The sequence below is a fragment of the Henckelia pumila genome, chromosome 1, assembly GCF_033568475.1.
Source record: "Henckelia pumila isolate YLH828 chromosome 1, ASM3356847v2, whole genome shotgun sequence".
In the NCBI taxonomy this organism is placed as follows: domain Eukaryota; kingdom Viridiplantae; phylum Streptophyta; class Magnoliopsida; order Lamiales; family Gesneriaceae; genus Henckelia; species Henckelia pumila.
The window spans coordinates 104,698,623-104,714,625 of record NC_133120.1 but is presented as its reverse complement, the minus strand read 5'-3'; the positions used below and the strand labels follow the sequence as shown (position 1 = coordinate 104,714,625).

At 32.4% G+C, this 16,003-nt stretch overlaps 2 protein-coding genes across 5 annotated transcripts; one reads left to right on the top strand and one right to left on the bottom strand.

Annotated features, from left to right (window-relative positions):
• The first annotated feature begins 1,110 nt into the window (after window positions 1–1,110).
• On the top strand, window positions 1,111–9,947 carry LOC140884631 (protein STAY-GREEN homolog, chloroplastic-like). Of its 2 annotated transcripts, XM_073291448.1 has the most exons (5): window positions 1,111–1,385; window positions 1,457–1,642; window positions 1,760–1,927; window positions 3,289–3,360; window positions 9,473–9,947. In XM_073291448.1, exons 1-5 carry the CDS (start codon window positions 1,272–1,274, stop codon window positions 9,785–9,787), a joined length of 855 nt encoding a protein of 284 aa, XP_073147549.1. In that variant the 5' UTR covers window positions 1,111–1,271; the 3' UTR covers window positions 9,788–9,947. The 2 variants fall into 2 exon arrangements, with proteins under 2 accessions (XP_073147549.1, XP_073147557.1); XM_073291456.1 differs by lacking the exon at window positions 3,289–3,360 and having other exon boundaries at window positions 1,117–1,385.
• A 908-nt stretch (window positions 9,948–10,855) lies between these two features.
• LOC140884973 (B-type cell cycle switch protein ccs52A-like) lies at window positions 10,856–14,981 on the bottom strand. Of its 3 annotated transcripts, XM_073291886.1 has the most exons (10): window positions 14,330–14,981; window positions 13,683–13,805; window positions 13,497–13,601; window positions 12,954–13,133; window positions 12,806–12,868; window positions 12,523–12,717; window positions 11,957–12,058; window positions 11,781–11,843; window positions 11,621–11,689; window positions 10,856–11,239 (listed from the first exon to the last, which is right to left on the bottom strand). In XM_073291886.1, exons 1-10 carry the CDS (start codon window positions 14,831–14,833, stop codon window positions 11,186–11,188), a joined length of 1,458 nt encoding a protein of 485 aa, XP_073147987.1. In that variant the 5' UTR covers window positions 14,834–14,981; the 3' UTR covers window positions 10,856–11,185. The 3 variants fall into 3 exon arrangements, 1 of the variants encoding a protein (XP_073147987.1); XR_012150783.1 differs by lacking the exons at window positions 10,856–11,239; window positions 11,621–11,689 and adding an exon at window positions 12,230–12,400 and having other exon boundaries at window positions 11,832–11,843; XR_012150781.1 differs by lacking the exons at window positions 10,856–11,239; window positions 11,621–11,689 and having other exon boundaries at window positions 11,799–11,843; window positions 11,957–12,400.
• Window positions 14,982–16,003: the final 1,022 nt, after the last annotated feature.

Sequence of the window (16,003 nt, the reverse complement as noted above, 5' to 3'; positions counted from 1 at the left end):
TCTGAAGCCTAGCTTCCTCCCTCTCTTTGCCACTAATAGACGACACATGACTAACAATTAGGCAAAACTTTTACTCCATGCAATTTAGATTTTGAAATTTATGTTTTTGATAACTTAAAAATTTATGCATTTATTTTAAAATGTGTATATTTATGAGTTATTTAATCTATTAATTAACTTGATATATATAATTACATTATAATAATTGATCATGTATTAAACTCGCTTAAACTTGTAAAGATTAATTGATCATGATATTTTGGCATATTATTTCACAATTTTTATAACCTTGTTCAAAACATAAGATAATTTTCTCTATTTAATTTCAACGAGATATTAATTATATATATATATATAGGGGTGAGAAAAAATACCGAATTTTCGGTATATCAAATATTTCGGTACGAGATCGTAATGTATAATACCGAATTTTCGCTATGGTAACAGTATGAAATTTGGAAATTTTGATATATAACGGTATACTGAAATACCGAAACAATATAAAAATATTTCAAAATATATAATAATTATAATCAATAAATTATAAATTTTTTAAAAATATAAAGTTTTTTTTATACTGTACCGAAATTTTGATATACCGTAAAATTTCGATATGATCGATATACTATTTAATGTACCAAAAATTTCATCATACCGATTTTCGGAATACCGAGAGTGTCGGTACAATATCGGTATAACATTTTCTTATACAGTAATTTTCGTTAAGATATATGATATACGGTTTTCAATACGATACGGTATACCACCCTTAATTATATATACATATAAATTATTTGGATGATGCTACATGTAAATAGAGGATTACAGGTCGAGTCATTTTTTAACGAAACTATAATCACGTGCATTATTTAAAAGAACCGAGTCAACCGACGCGAAGCAAAATTCTTCAAAAAATTTTCGAACCCTTTAACTCTTTGGGACCAAAAAAACCACATTAATATTATTATTAATTTTTTTTTTCTGAGAAGACGACATTAATATTATTATTCAATGTGATTCACGTATACACCGATATATGCGAATATCTGGTCATTTTCGCACGCTGTGGCGAAACTAATCACATCCATATGTTATTTAAAGGAACCCGAGCCAAAGCAAAGTTTCTTCAAGTAATCCGAAGCACTTTGCACCATTATATAATATCTGTCTCTTCTTCTTAGATTAAACGAAAACTTAATTGCACCAAAACTCTGATCAGAGAGAGATCGATCTAGCAATAATAATAATATATAAAAGAACGTCCCACTGAAATGGGAACTTTAGCAGCTGCTTCAGTGTTCCAAACAAAGCTGGAAACCTCTTCATTTCTGAACGGAACTACAAGAAGAGGATTCATGACCAAGAAGAAACAGCCAATTTTCCCTGTAAGAGTATAATTTATTTTTGTTAAAATTTGTTTTTTTTTAATATTGCAATATATATATATGATGTGCAGGTTGCTAGATTAATATTTGGGCCAGCCATATTTGAAGAATCAAAGCTCAAAGTTTTGTTCTTAGGGGCTGACGAAGAGAAGAGTACTACTACTCCAAGAAAACTTCCAAGAACTTATACTCTCACGCATTGTGATATCACCTCTAACCTTACTCTGGCCATTTCTCATACCATAAATAATTCCCAGGTACGTTTTTTTTTTTACCTTTTCCTTGTTCAAATAAAATGAAATCAACAACAAGTTCATGTAATTTTTCCTTCATTAATTAATTAATATATGGGATTTTGGTAACTATATATACAGTTACAAGGATGGTACAAGAGATTTCAAAGGAACGAAGTGGTGGCGGAATGGAAGAAAATAAAAGGGAAGATGTCTCTTCACGTACATTGTCACATTAGTGGTGACCACCTTTGGTTAAATCTTTGTGCTGCCCTTAGATACTACATCTTCTCCAAAGAACTCCCTGTGGTACGTAACACTAACATCTCACTTTTCCCTCCTTGTTTTCCCTACTTTTGGTATTTAACTTTATCCCTACAACCCCATGCCAACTTCATTAATATATATATTAAAACATTATGATTTTTGTCACAATTAATATAATTAACTATTTTTTTGGGAAAATCGTAAATTCGATCTTTCGTGTATGTCTCATGCTTTTTTCTGATTTTGGTTTTCCGTGCTATGTACTTTAGTTTTAGTACTCCTCCATCTTTAGCTTTTTGTAAATTTAATATTTTTTCCCCAAAAACTCTTGTGAGATGTATGGTCTCACGAGTCAATTTCGTAAGACAGATCTTCTATTTGGGTAACTCACTAAAAGATATTATTTTTTATGCTAAAAATATTATTTTTTTATTGTATAAATGTGGACATGATTGTATATCACATAAAACAAGAGACCTATGCAATTATTTTCTATGTGATGCTAGCGTGACACTGATGTGTTTAGTGTCATGTAAACAATTTAATGTAAAAAAAAAAGGTTCTGTTTGGACATTTATCTTAAAAATGATTTTAGTGTTTTATAACTGAAAAAACCTTAAAGTATGTGTTTGAAAAAAATTTGAAATGTTTTTCTTTTTAAAAAGTTTTATCTAAGTATAGTTTTTAAATAATACTTGAAATGTGTTTTTAGATGTTTTTAGAATGAAATTATGAAAGACAATGATAGACATCATTATATTAGAAATACTAATTAAAATGTTTTTTTATAGAATAATTGTTCAAACAAATATTTATTCTTAAAATAACTCTTAAAATATTTTATAAAAGTTTTAAAAAATTACTTTTATAAAAATGTTTTATAAGTACATGTACAAACGGAACCTAAAGTTACAAAACAAAGAACCAAAATTGGGTGAGAAAAAAAATTTGAAAGAAACATTATTAAAACTCAATTGTAATAAGTAATAACATAGATGGTCAAAATCGTATGATAATTGGTATAGCAACCGGAGCCATCGAATTGTCTAGTTAGACCCCACGTGATCATCCAATAATTCATGCTTCACAATATTGCCCGAGAACTTTAAATATGTTGAAAATATATATAAATATATATTATTATTTATTGTTGAATGTTGAAGGTTGAAAGTTGAAAATTGAGTTGTAAAATATTGAAAATTAGTGTGTGATGATGTAATTAATGATGTATTAATTTTTGACTAATTTCCAATTGAGATCTATAAATAGGTCTCTCCATTTGTGTAGAAAAACACAATTGTGAAGAGAGAAAAATTTTATAAAGTGTAGAATTTGATAAATTTTGAGTTTTTGAGTTTTTACTTTTTACCGTAAATTTTTACTTTTTCACAACACGTTATCAGCACGATCGCTCGAAGGTTCTCTATATTTTCCGACGCTCCAAAATACAAGAAGAAGTCAAAAATATTCAACAAGTAAGAATTTTTATTTTACTGTTTATATATTTTTATTGTGTATATATTAATATATAATATCATGTTATGAAAAAATAAGTTTTTTTCAAAACTTGTTATAAATCCTGGGAGGATGTTAAGACGACATCCCACACTCCCGGTAAGGGATACGACAAATATAAAAGCCTCTAAGGTTTTTAAACAATAACGTGATATATATTTATTATGTATATATATATTAACTATATTAATATATAATTTCATGTTATTATATAAAAGGTTGTCTATGACACTGACCTTATAATAACGTGATATGATATATATTATTGTGTATTTATATACTAACCATATTTGTATAATCTCATGTTATTATATAAAAGGTTGTCTACGACACCGATCTTATAATAATGTGATATGATATACTATACCTGACTTTATACTAACTATATTGGTATAATTTCACAACATTATATAAAAGGCTGTCTACGACACTGACCTTATAATAATGTGATATGATATACATAATTATTTAATTATGATTATCATTATATGCATTACATGATTATCACGAATTTTTATTCAACACATACTCAATTTTTTCTTTACCCCCAACGGTCACAAACGGTAACAAAACGGCTAGTTTTTGCCCTATAAATATGTTCACTCAAACTCATTTTCAATCACACCAAATTCATTCTTTCTCTCAAAATATTTTATCCTCGGTTTTTTCGAAGATGGAGATGATGACATTTATAAGGATATTTTTCATAACGACTATGATCATCATGCTCACGAGTCTTTTACTCACCAGCGATTTTCCAACACATATTTTTTTTCTATTTGTATACGCACTTGTAATTTACGTACTTCCATTATTTTGTATTGTCATATTTATGGAAATTAACTAATAAAATGCATTGTTATTTTCTAGTACCACCATGTCGAACTTGGCGAAACTCGAATTCATTGCACTTGATATAACCGGAAAGAATTATATGCCATGGACCCTCGATGTAGAAATGCATCTCGAGTCATTGGGTCTTAACGAAACTATCAAAGAAAATAACATATCATCCTCACAAGATAAAGCAAAAGCGATGATATTTTTACGCAGACATCTTGATGAGGGGTTGAAATGTGAATATTTGACCGAAAAAGACCCAATGATTCTGTGAAAAGGGTTAAAAGAACGTTTTGAGCATATACGGGAAGTTATACTTCCGACCGCACGAGATGAATGGAATACTTTAAGATTCCAAGATTTTAAAAAGGTGAGTGATTATAATTCTGCGATGTATCGAATTGTCTCACAGCTGAAATTTTGTGGGCATAATATTACTGAGATGGAAATGCTTGACAAGACATTTTCCACATTCCACGCATCAAATATAACTCTACAACAGCAATATAGAGTGCGTGAATTTTCAAGATACTCAGAACTCATCGCATGTTTACTCGTGGCGGAAAAAAATAATGAATTGCTCATGAGAAATCATCAGTCCAGACCTACTGGTTCAACGGCATTTCCTGAAGCAAATGTCGTAAGTAAAAATGAAAACCAAAATCAAATATATAGACAAGATTTTGGTCGAGGTCGTGGACGAGGACGTGGGCGTGGACGTGGGCGTAGAAATGATCGCGGTCGTGGTCGAGGCCGTGGATTTGAAAATAAAAGAGATAGTTATTTCAATAACTCATCTCAAAGGAACGTCACGAACCACCCACAAAAGAGGCAGCATGATAATATGGGTGAAAATGAAAATCATCCAAAAAGAACTGAGAGTGTTTGTTATAGATGTGGCACTCCAGGACATTGGTCAAGAACTTGTCGAGCCCCTGAGCATCTGCGTAAGCTCTATAAAGATTCAATAAAGGGGAAAGAAAAAAAGACCAATTTTACTGAAAACATTGACCATACAAGTGGTTCAATGAATTTAGATGCTGCCTACTTTTTGAATGATTTCGAAGATATTGATTAAATGTACTGGTGGGAAAAGAATGTAACAATGTAATTTTTATATTATAAAACATATTATATTTTGCATGTATTGTTTTATTCTGCAATTAAATTGTAACATATTATAATTTGCATGTATCTTTCTTAATTCATTTTATTGCATATTGTTTTTGAAGATCATTATGGAAAATGCTATGATCAAAGATGGAAATAATGCACTGGAAGTTTGCATACCAGATAGTTGTACAACGCACACTATCCTCAGAAATGAAAAATATTTCTTGGAATTAAAACCAACAAAAACAATGGTGAATACAATATCAGGTCATGTAGACTTGATTGAAGGATGTGGCAAAACACAATTTTTGTTACCTAATGGTACAAAATTTTTGATAAATAGTGCTTTATATTCACCACGATCACAAAGAAATTTGTTGAGTTTTAATGATATATATTCTCATGGTTATGATACGGAAACAATAACCGAAGGAAATGAGAAATATATGTGTCTTACTACATATAAATCAGGAAAGAAATATGTAGTTGAGAAATTATCAATGCTCCCTACTGGATTGCATTATACACATATAAGTCCAATCGAATCAAATATGGTTATTGGAAATTCTTCAATACTAACAAATTGGCATGATCGATTGGGACATCCTGGTTCAATAATGATGCGAAGGATTATAGAAAATACAAGTGGTCATCCACTGAAAGACCAGAAGATCTTTCAGAATAATAAGTTTCAGTGTAAGGCATGTTCTCTGGGGAAACTTATTATAAGACCATCACCAGCTAAAATCCAAAAGGAATCACCCATATTTCTTGAACGTATTCAAGGTGATATTTGTGGGCCAATTCATCCACCATGTGGACCATTTCGATACTTTATGGTATTGATCGATGCCTCTAGCAGATGGTCACATGTATGTTTATTGTCCACTCGGAATGTGGCATTTGCAAAATTTATGGCTCAAATAATAAAATTGCGGAATCAATTTCCCGAATATACAATCAAGAAAATAAGACTTGATAATGCTGGAGAATTTACTTCCCAGACTTTTAACGACTATTGTATGTCGATGGGAATTACTGTTGAACATCCTGTAGCTCATGTTCATACACAAAATGGATTAGCTGAATCATTGATTAAACGTCTGCAGTTGATTGCTAGACCAATGATTATGAGAACGAAACTCCCTATTTCTATATGGGGACATGCAATTTTACATGCTGCTGCATTGATTCGCATCAGGCCAAGTGCATATCATAAACACTCCCCATTGCAGCTTGTATTTGGCAAAGAACCAGATATTTCTCATTTGAGAATTTTTGGATGTATGGTATATGTGCCTATTGCACCACCTCAAAGAAAAAAAATGGGACCTCAAAGAAAGAATGGTATTTATATCGGCTATGATAGTCCATCAATCATTAGATATCTTGAGGCTCAGACAGGCGATGTGTTTACAGCACGGTTTGCTGATTGTCATTTTGATGAAAATAACTTCCTAATGTTAGGGGGAGAAAAGAAACACATCGAAAAAGAAATCACATGGTATGTACCATCATTATTACATTTGGATCCTAGAACTAAACAATGTGATAAAGATGTACAACAAATTGTGCATTTGCAAAGAATAGCAAATCAAATGCCAGATGCATTTGCAGACACAAAAGGGGTAACAAAATCATATATACCTGCTGTAAATGCCCCTGCTCGAGTTGAAATTCCAAAGAAACAAAATGAAGACATTCATGATGTCATAAAACGCCTGAAGCGTGGAAGGCCAATCGGTTCAAAGGATAAAAATCCTCGGAAAAGAAAATACATAGAGAAAAATGATGATCAGAAAATAGAAAATGGTGTTCCAGAAGAAACACACGATGATGAAAATATTTTGTCAGAACCACAAACTGACGAGAATCATGAAATCTCTATCAATTATATTAATACTGGAAAAATATGGAACCGAAAGAATGTACAAGATATTGATGAGATATTTTCGTACAATGTGGCATGTGACATCGTAAATGAAGATAATGAACCAAAATCTTTTGGTGAATGCAAAACTCGAAAGGATTGGTCAAAATGGAAAGATGTCATCCAGGTTGAATTAAATTCGCTAAATAAACGTAGTGCTTTTGGACCTATAGTCCTTACACCTAAAGGTGTTAAACCTGTTGGGTACAAATGGGTTTTTATTCGAAAGAGAAATGAGAAAAATGAAATAGTGAGATATAAAGCTCGACTTGTTGCACAAGGTTTTTCTCAAAGACCTGGAATTGATTATGAAGAAACATATTCTCCTGTTATGGATGCAATTACGTTTCGGTATTTGATCAGTTTAGCAGTGTCTGAAAACTTGGACATGCGTCTAATGGATGTTGTTACAGCTTATTTATACGGATCACTTGATAGTGATATATACATGAAAATCCCTGAAGGATTTAAGATGCTAGAAGCACAAAGTTCAGAACCCAGAGAATTTTATTCTGTGAAATTACAAAGATAATTGTATGGGTAAAAGCAATCCGGCCGAATGTGGTATAATCGGCTAAGTGAACACTTGATGAAAAAGGGATATGTAAATGATCCAATATGCCCTTGTGTTTTCATCAAGAAAACAACATCGGGATGTGTGATTATTGCTGTATATGTTGATGATTTAAACATCATTGGAACGAATAAAAAAATTCAAGAAGTGATGTTATACTTGAAGGAAGAATTTGAAATGAAAGACCTTGGAAAAACCAAGTATTGTCTTGGTTTACAAATTGAACAAAAAGAATGTGGAATTTTTGTTCACCAGTCTAATTATACAGAGAAGGTCCTTAAACGTTTCAATATGGATCAATCAAATCCTTTAAGTACTCCAATGGTTGTCAGATCATTGAATATAGAAAAGGATCTATTTCGTCCATGTGAAGATGATGAAGTTGTTCTTGGTCCTGAAGTACCATATCTAAGTGTCATTGGTGCCCTTATGTATCTTGCAAATTGCACTAGACCAGACATATCTTTTGCAGTAAATTTATTGGCAAGATTCAGTTCATGTCCAACGAAGAGGCACTGGAACGGAATTAAACATATATTCCGTTATTTACGAGGAACGACAGATTTGGGACTTTTGTATCCAAAAGATACAAATCAGAGAATAATTGGTTATGCTGATGCTGGATACTTATCTGATCCACATAAGGCACGTTCCCAAACCGGATATGTATTTACTCGTGGAGGCACTGCAATCTCTTGGCGATCACAGAAACAAACACTTGTTACAACTTCATCAAATCATGCCGAGATTATTGCACTACATGAAGCAAGCCGTGAATGTGTCTGGCTTAAATCAATGACTCGGCATATCCAAACTTCTTGCGGATTATCAGTGGACAAGAATCCAATCACACTGTATGAAGATAATGCCGCATGTATTGCCCAAATGAAAGAAGGATACATCAAAAGTGACAGAACTAAACATATTCCTCCTAAATTCTTTGCATACACTCAAGAGCTGGAGAAGAATAAAGATATTGATATCTGTTACATTCAATCAAGTGAGAACTCATCCGATCTCTTCACAAAGGCACTTCCCACGGCGATATTCAGAAAACACATTTATAATATTGGGATGCGCAATCTACGAAATATGTGAAGAATCATTCATGTTGACATCAGGGGGAGTTTACGTGGCTGCACTCTTTTTTCCTTACTATGGTTTTTGTCCCAATGGGTTTTTCCTAGTAAGGTTTTTAACGAGGCAGTATACAACACGTAATGGAGATAGTCATTCTATCATGATCATCATCACAAGGGGGAGTGTTGAAAATATATATAAATATATATTATTATTTATTGTTGAATGTTGAAGGTTGAAAGTTGAAAATTGAGTTGTAAAATATTGAAAATTAGTGTGTGATGATGTAATTAATGATGTATTAATTTTTGACTAATCTCCAATTGAGATCTATAAATAGGTCTCTCCATTTGTGTAGAAAAACACAATTGTGAAGAGAGAAAAATTTTATAAAGTGTAGAATTTGATAAATTTTGAGTTTTTGAGTTTTTACTTTTTACCGTAAATTTTTACTTTTTCACAACAAAATATTTTTTTTTATATTTAGTTTTTTAAATAAAAAGTTTTGGGTGACAAAATTCAAATGATTGATTAGGTGTTGAAGGCCTTTGCCAGTGGAGACGAGAATTTGTTCAACAGCTACCCGGAACTCAAAGAGTCGTTGGTTTGGGTCTATTTCCATTCCCACATCTCACGGTTCAACAAAACCGAGTGCTGGGGCCCATTTAAAGAAAGTTGGGCTGCATCTGGTGGGCCTATTGGGCCAAACGGAGAGCTAAACGGAGAGAATGAAACTTCACTTTCTCCACAAATATGTGTAGAGAAGTGCACATGCTGTTTTCCAGCAATGAGCCTAAACTCCTTGGGCCCAAAATTAGCAGATTCATATATGAGTAAAATTAGTAATTGATTTTATCTCCAAAAAACTTAAAATTAGTAGTGTTTGATATAGTTATTAGAATTTGAAATTGATTTAGAATTTGGAATGCATAGTTTTTGGCGTGATTGTAAATATATAAATTGTAATCTAGTATTTTTCATGAGTTGAATTAATTCCTTTTGTTGTGAGAGTGCAAGTATTTAATTATAGAATCATTTTATTTCGAATTTAATTATTTTTTGATAAGAAATATATATTACTATCTTACTATTTAATTAAAAATGACACCTTATACTAATTAACTTTCAATTAATTCGATGAAACCCAAAATAAATTTACAAAAATGCCAATTTTTTTCTTTTTCACCTAAAAAAATTTGATACTTATTTGTAATTTCCTTTTTTTTTATTGGTAATTTGAAATTTATTTTTATATTTTCTTAAAATATCATATTTTTTTTTTCAATCTTAGTACTATCTCCATCTACATTTTTAAATTTATCCAAATTCCAAATCCATTTTGAAACAAGCCGACCCCAGTTTGTGAAAAAAAAAAATTAACAAAACGACACCAAATACTAAAATGCAATTTTATATCTTTATTATTATTTTTTTTCATATTTCTCTCATTCCAAGTGAAAATTTTCAAATTAATTAAAGAAATGTAGATAATGTTGGATCATAAATCCAACATTGGGCTTATGTAAATAATTATGTATTGTGGATTGTCAAATAAAATTAACCCACAAAAATTATATAAATAAAGTTTCCGATTATTTGGGTTTTAATGTATATAATATGGTGTGAAGCTTTAATGTGTAGTAGATACTTGTGAGATTTTGTATTTGATTGATGTGCTTAAATATAATCTCTACATATAAATAAAAGGTTATGGTCTTCAGATCACATGATGAAGTTCAACCATACAGATCCATATGAGTACCAATTGTTATGGATTTAGATAAGCTTCAGCTTCAGTTTATCGTTTTATATTGTTGATGATTTAATCTTATGGATTACGTTATATGGTTTTTTCCCAACAGACAATTCTTAACAGTATCACAACATAGAACAAGAAAATTCATATATAATTCACACCATATATATACATTGAGAACAAAACGATATCATTTGATGACAGGATAATATATATTTTCGAGGAAAAGAATCAGGATTTCTATTTTGAATACAATTTTTTGATAGAATAAATTTTTATTTTTATTTTTATTTTGATTATCTATGATACAATGAAGCTGGCAGGCGCATTGGAGAACTAAGGAGTCATTGAGCCTTAAATTAACTCCTTGCTGTACAATTTAATCATCAGTGTCCTGCATCGCCTTTGCTAATCCGAGCCACAAGTCATGCTTCTTCTCACCGAGCTGCGCAAGAGCAATCGAATGCTTCTGCATGGATGCAGCATCAAAGGTCATCGAATCTGCGTTCTCCCGAGAGACGATGCTCCGATTTCAGTTTCAGTATTCTGCAGAAGAGAAGGCTTTGAGCTACATGTAAAACGTTTTGAGCACAACAAATCGAAAAATGAATGATCCGTCACGCCATAACCATCATCCGTCATCATGACAAAATTATTGGTTGCTTTTTGGAAAAATGTTGTATTTTCCAAAGCTGAAATAAAACCATTTGCAATTTACACCTTACAAGCAGTTAAGGTTCGAGAATTTGGTGATTTATTTCATGCAGCAGCAGCTGACAATTCACGATTGTCATTAGATCATTACTTTTTATGTCATACACTATCAGACAAGTAGAAATAGTGTTGGAGGAGTTACTAGAAAATGAGCAGCAGCGGCTTAAGTCGCAGCAATACAAAACTAACACATTTTGAAATACAAGTTCTTGCCTGAGACTTGGGAGAAGGGAACACGTTCCAGAATCTAAGCGTTTCATCTCCTGCTCCGGTCACAATAGTCTGCAAAACCCCCCACAAAAAACCACATGTATTTGGTATGGAAAAGCACAAAAATGAATTATAAACTTGTACTTCATTCTTGTTTGCAAACCTGTCCATCTGGAGAAATGGCAAGGTAAAGTACCCGGTATGTATGGCCTGTAAGAGTTGCCAACTGCATCGGTCGATAAATACTAGTCAAATATTAGACCATAGAAACATGCAAAAAAAGGCTAAAATTCAAATCCCGAGTCCAATTTTTTTCTACATCAGGGTAGTTTATGGTACCTTCGACATAGTAGGATATCTCCATACAATAATTTGGTTTTGAGAGTATCCATGGGTGCTCACGAGTTCATTGACATTCTTCGACCACACAAGATTGCATACCTGCAATTAATATATTTCAATTCAGGGAATCTTAAAACTCCACCTTCAAAATTTAAGTACTTCGCACAAAGTTATTTCTCAGAATATTTTTAAAGTTGTAACCAGAAAATTCCTCCATTAGAACATGCAGCACGAGATAGTAAAATAGTTAGAAAAGGAAAGGAAGAGCACATTTTCTTAATCACAAACATCACACAATATTCAATCCAACGTAGGGTAAACAAACAACAAAATGAACGATGAAATGTCTCAACGCAGTCTCTGCCACTCCTTCCGTCAACAAAGCAATATCAAAGTTCCGAGAAAGATCTAACAATAGCCCTTCAATAACAAGAATGAGACCTGCCATTACAGCATTATTATCATAGAGTCATGAGCTATAGTATTTTACTTCATGATCACAAGCAAAAGATGCAAATTGTGTCATTCACAAACTTAAAAAGCAAAAAGGACGGGAGGTTTACCTGGCTTCCGGTATCCATACGACCCAATTGTGAATTTGTAGTGGTGTTCCAGAACCGAATGCATCGATCAGCAGTGCCACCTCCAGATGCAAGGACTCCATGAATATGAGGAGACCACGCAATTGCTTTTACGGCAGCAGTGTGTTCAGAGAATTTTAACACTGGCTGAGCTGAATGATGGTTCCATACGAAAAGCTACAAAAGATAAAGGCACATGCAATTTGAAGAAAAGGTATCTAAAAATTGGTAATCACAAATATTTAAGCGAAATATACTAACTTACCCGATTGTCATTTCCACCTGATGCTAATTCACGGTTGTCGCAAGACCACTTCAATCCACAGACCTAAAAACATGTGTCATTGGCCATAAGATTATCTCCAAATAATATATGAATCCAAGAAAAGATGAAGGCTTTGTAAAGGCCAGACCTCAGATTTATGCCCACTTAACCTGCTAACATAGTCATCCCGAGCTCGTACGTCATGCTGAAGAATACTCTTGTCCCGGCTTCCGGAAGATAAAAGAGATGAACTCCAGGCAAGGGCACCGACACGAAACTGGTGCCCCTCCATAGTTTTTATTCTCTTGCAACAAGAGGCATCCCATAACTGCATGGAAGAGGCTATTACAGTACCATGGGAGCACAAAAGTGCGACACGATAACAAGATCCCACTAATTGAGATATAATTTCAAAAACTGGTTCAAGTTTTTCGTCAGGCCAATCAAAATTGATGCAAACTGAACTCATTTTCCATGGGATAAGTGCACAGCTTTGGCTAAATCAAAAGCGAGTTTTTGTGTGCTCATAATCACAAATAAAAATAAAGTAAAATAATTGGGAAACTCAGGATTCAAAAACACTAAAATGTCAAAGGAACTGCAAAATTGTACAAAGAAAGGGCTACAGAATGAGATGCCGCCCATATCCTATGAACTAATGCAAAAGCTTAGAAGAAAACGAAAAGCATACCTGTAGCTTTCCACTGTTAGTACCGACAGCCAGATTCCTACCACAATATGCCCAGCCAACCGAACACACGCTATCATCAAGCCCCAATTCACACAACTTCACTACCTGCATAATCATCGGAAAAACATATTTCATCATCTCTGGAAATCATAACAGAATAAAGAGGTAGAGAGAACGAAGTCCAACCTTGCAGCTAGAAGCATGCCATAGATAAACACAGTTTCCCAACCCGACGGCCAACACATTTTGCGAAGACCAGTCTACAAGGTTCAGATAAAAATCATCTTGTAGTGCAGGTGCATCCAAAACCTAAGCCAAATGCAATAAAAACCCATTAATTTTAAGCTTTTCAAGAGCACAGGCGTTCGAAACAAGAGAAAACTACGCACACGAACACGCAATCTGGACAAATTTCACCACAAACGAGAAAAAGGTTTGGTTAACACATAATCAAGAATATAAATCGATGTGCCGGAGCCAAATTCAAACAGATATTAATGACGCAGCAACAAAACCATAAATACGATTCCACGATAAACAATAAATTAAGGAGACTACATAATCTGACAACAGCTAAAGAAAAGAAACTGAAAAACTATGCCACCGGAACTGAATCTAATACCCCACGTTACATCAACAAACAAATCAATAAATCAATAGTAACATCTCCTCCCGACAAAAGAACAGTCCTGAAATATCAAGACGCAAATTCCAAAACAATGAACCAAAAGCAAAACCCATAAACGTAAGAACAAATTAATTAAAATTGAATAAATCAATTATTTCAGAATTACAGACGTGAGGATACCTAAGAATCGGTAAAAAAATCTTACTTTGCATGGAGACCTCGGGACTTTTCTGGGAACCTTAACAGAACTATGAGAAATCCCAGGAAGGTGATCATCAAACCCGAACGGCAAAAGCGAATGCAAAGATTTCCGGGTCTCTGTTTTGTACTTGAAAATGTTGCAATTTGTAGGACTAGCATGCAGATAGTTACTATGACTACTACCGCCAAATCTTCCCGGGAGAAAAGATTTATCCGGAGTCGATGGATGAAACCCAGTAGCAGCACCCACGCATTCTGGGCCAAAAAGGGCAGACTTCAAAAGGGAAACATAAGCAGAATTCGAATCATCAGAAGAGGGATCGGAATTAGAATTCGGGAGATCAAAGAGGGCAAAATAAGAAGAGGATCGGCTCGGGATGAAGCGGTCACCGCATATTGTGCGGGAGGATGAGGGACGGCGATAAGACGAGTGGAGAAGCTCGGTGGCCGCGGTTTTCGCTGGAGTTTTGGGCTCTGTGAAGGATGTGCTCGTACTTGCGGTTTCCATAATTCATAATTATCCGGGAGAAATCAGATTCCTCCTTCAGAAGTGACGGAACCAAATCTCCGGCAGTGGTCGTAGTTCGTGCCGGCAGCAGCGGGCGGAGAAGCTGCGGCGGATGGTGGGTGTTTGTCGAGTGCTGTACTTTTTTGTATTTACCGGGAATTGTAATAGAAACGTGTGAACATTGCGGGAATTTATACAGCATCAGACATTTTTATATATAATATAATATAATATAATATAATAAATAATAAAGTCTAAAATTGATAATCGAATTATTGATAAAATATTAAATTTATATATGAATTATTAAAAATAAATTAATTATTACATGATCCAACTAAAAGTTTGATTTTATTTTTTTAATAAAATTTCTTTTAAGTTTAATTATTTTTAATAAATTCAACTCAATACATAGTTTATTTTTCAAAATAATTTTATTGATTAAATTTATAAAAATAAATTTATAATTATTTAAAAATTATAAGAAATAAGTCTCTTACTATTTTTACCAATTAATAAATTATTTATTCAAATATAATATTTTATCAAAATATTAATATATATATATATATATAATAAAATGTTATTTTTCTATCTATATATCATTCATTTTTTTGGAAAAAAACAATATAAAAAGTATATATTAATAAAATCACACTCAATAAATAAATCATATACACGACTGATAGATATTTAATATATCGCTAAAAATAAAATAAAAACTATTTATTTATTTATCTTTAAATTCAAGAGTAAAAAAATACAAACTTACACATTATTAAATTAAGTGGAGAAATTTTATGTCATTAGAATCACTAAGTCGAGATAACTAGTGATATTTTTGTTCTATGACATTTGTTTTTTCATTATTTAAAACGTTATGTTAAACTTTTGAATTTCCAACAAAACAACATGAAAAACTAGAATGTCCATTATGTTTGCTTCAACAGTCTAAACACAAGATCAATGAGCTCCAGTGACATATATTTATTTTATTATATTTTCATCAATATATTACAATATTTTTTTCTTGTATAATTTGAGTTGACAATTATTTATTATGATATAAAATTTAAATAATACGATGTTTTTAAAATTAATCAATAAAATAACATTGAAAACAAATTATAAACCTAATCAAAATTTAATAATACCAACCGGCTTAATAGA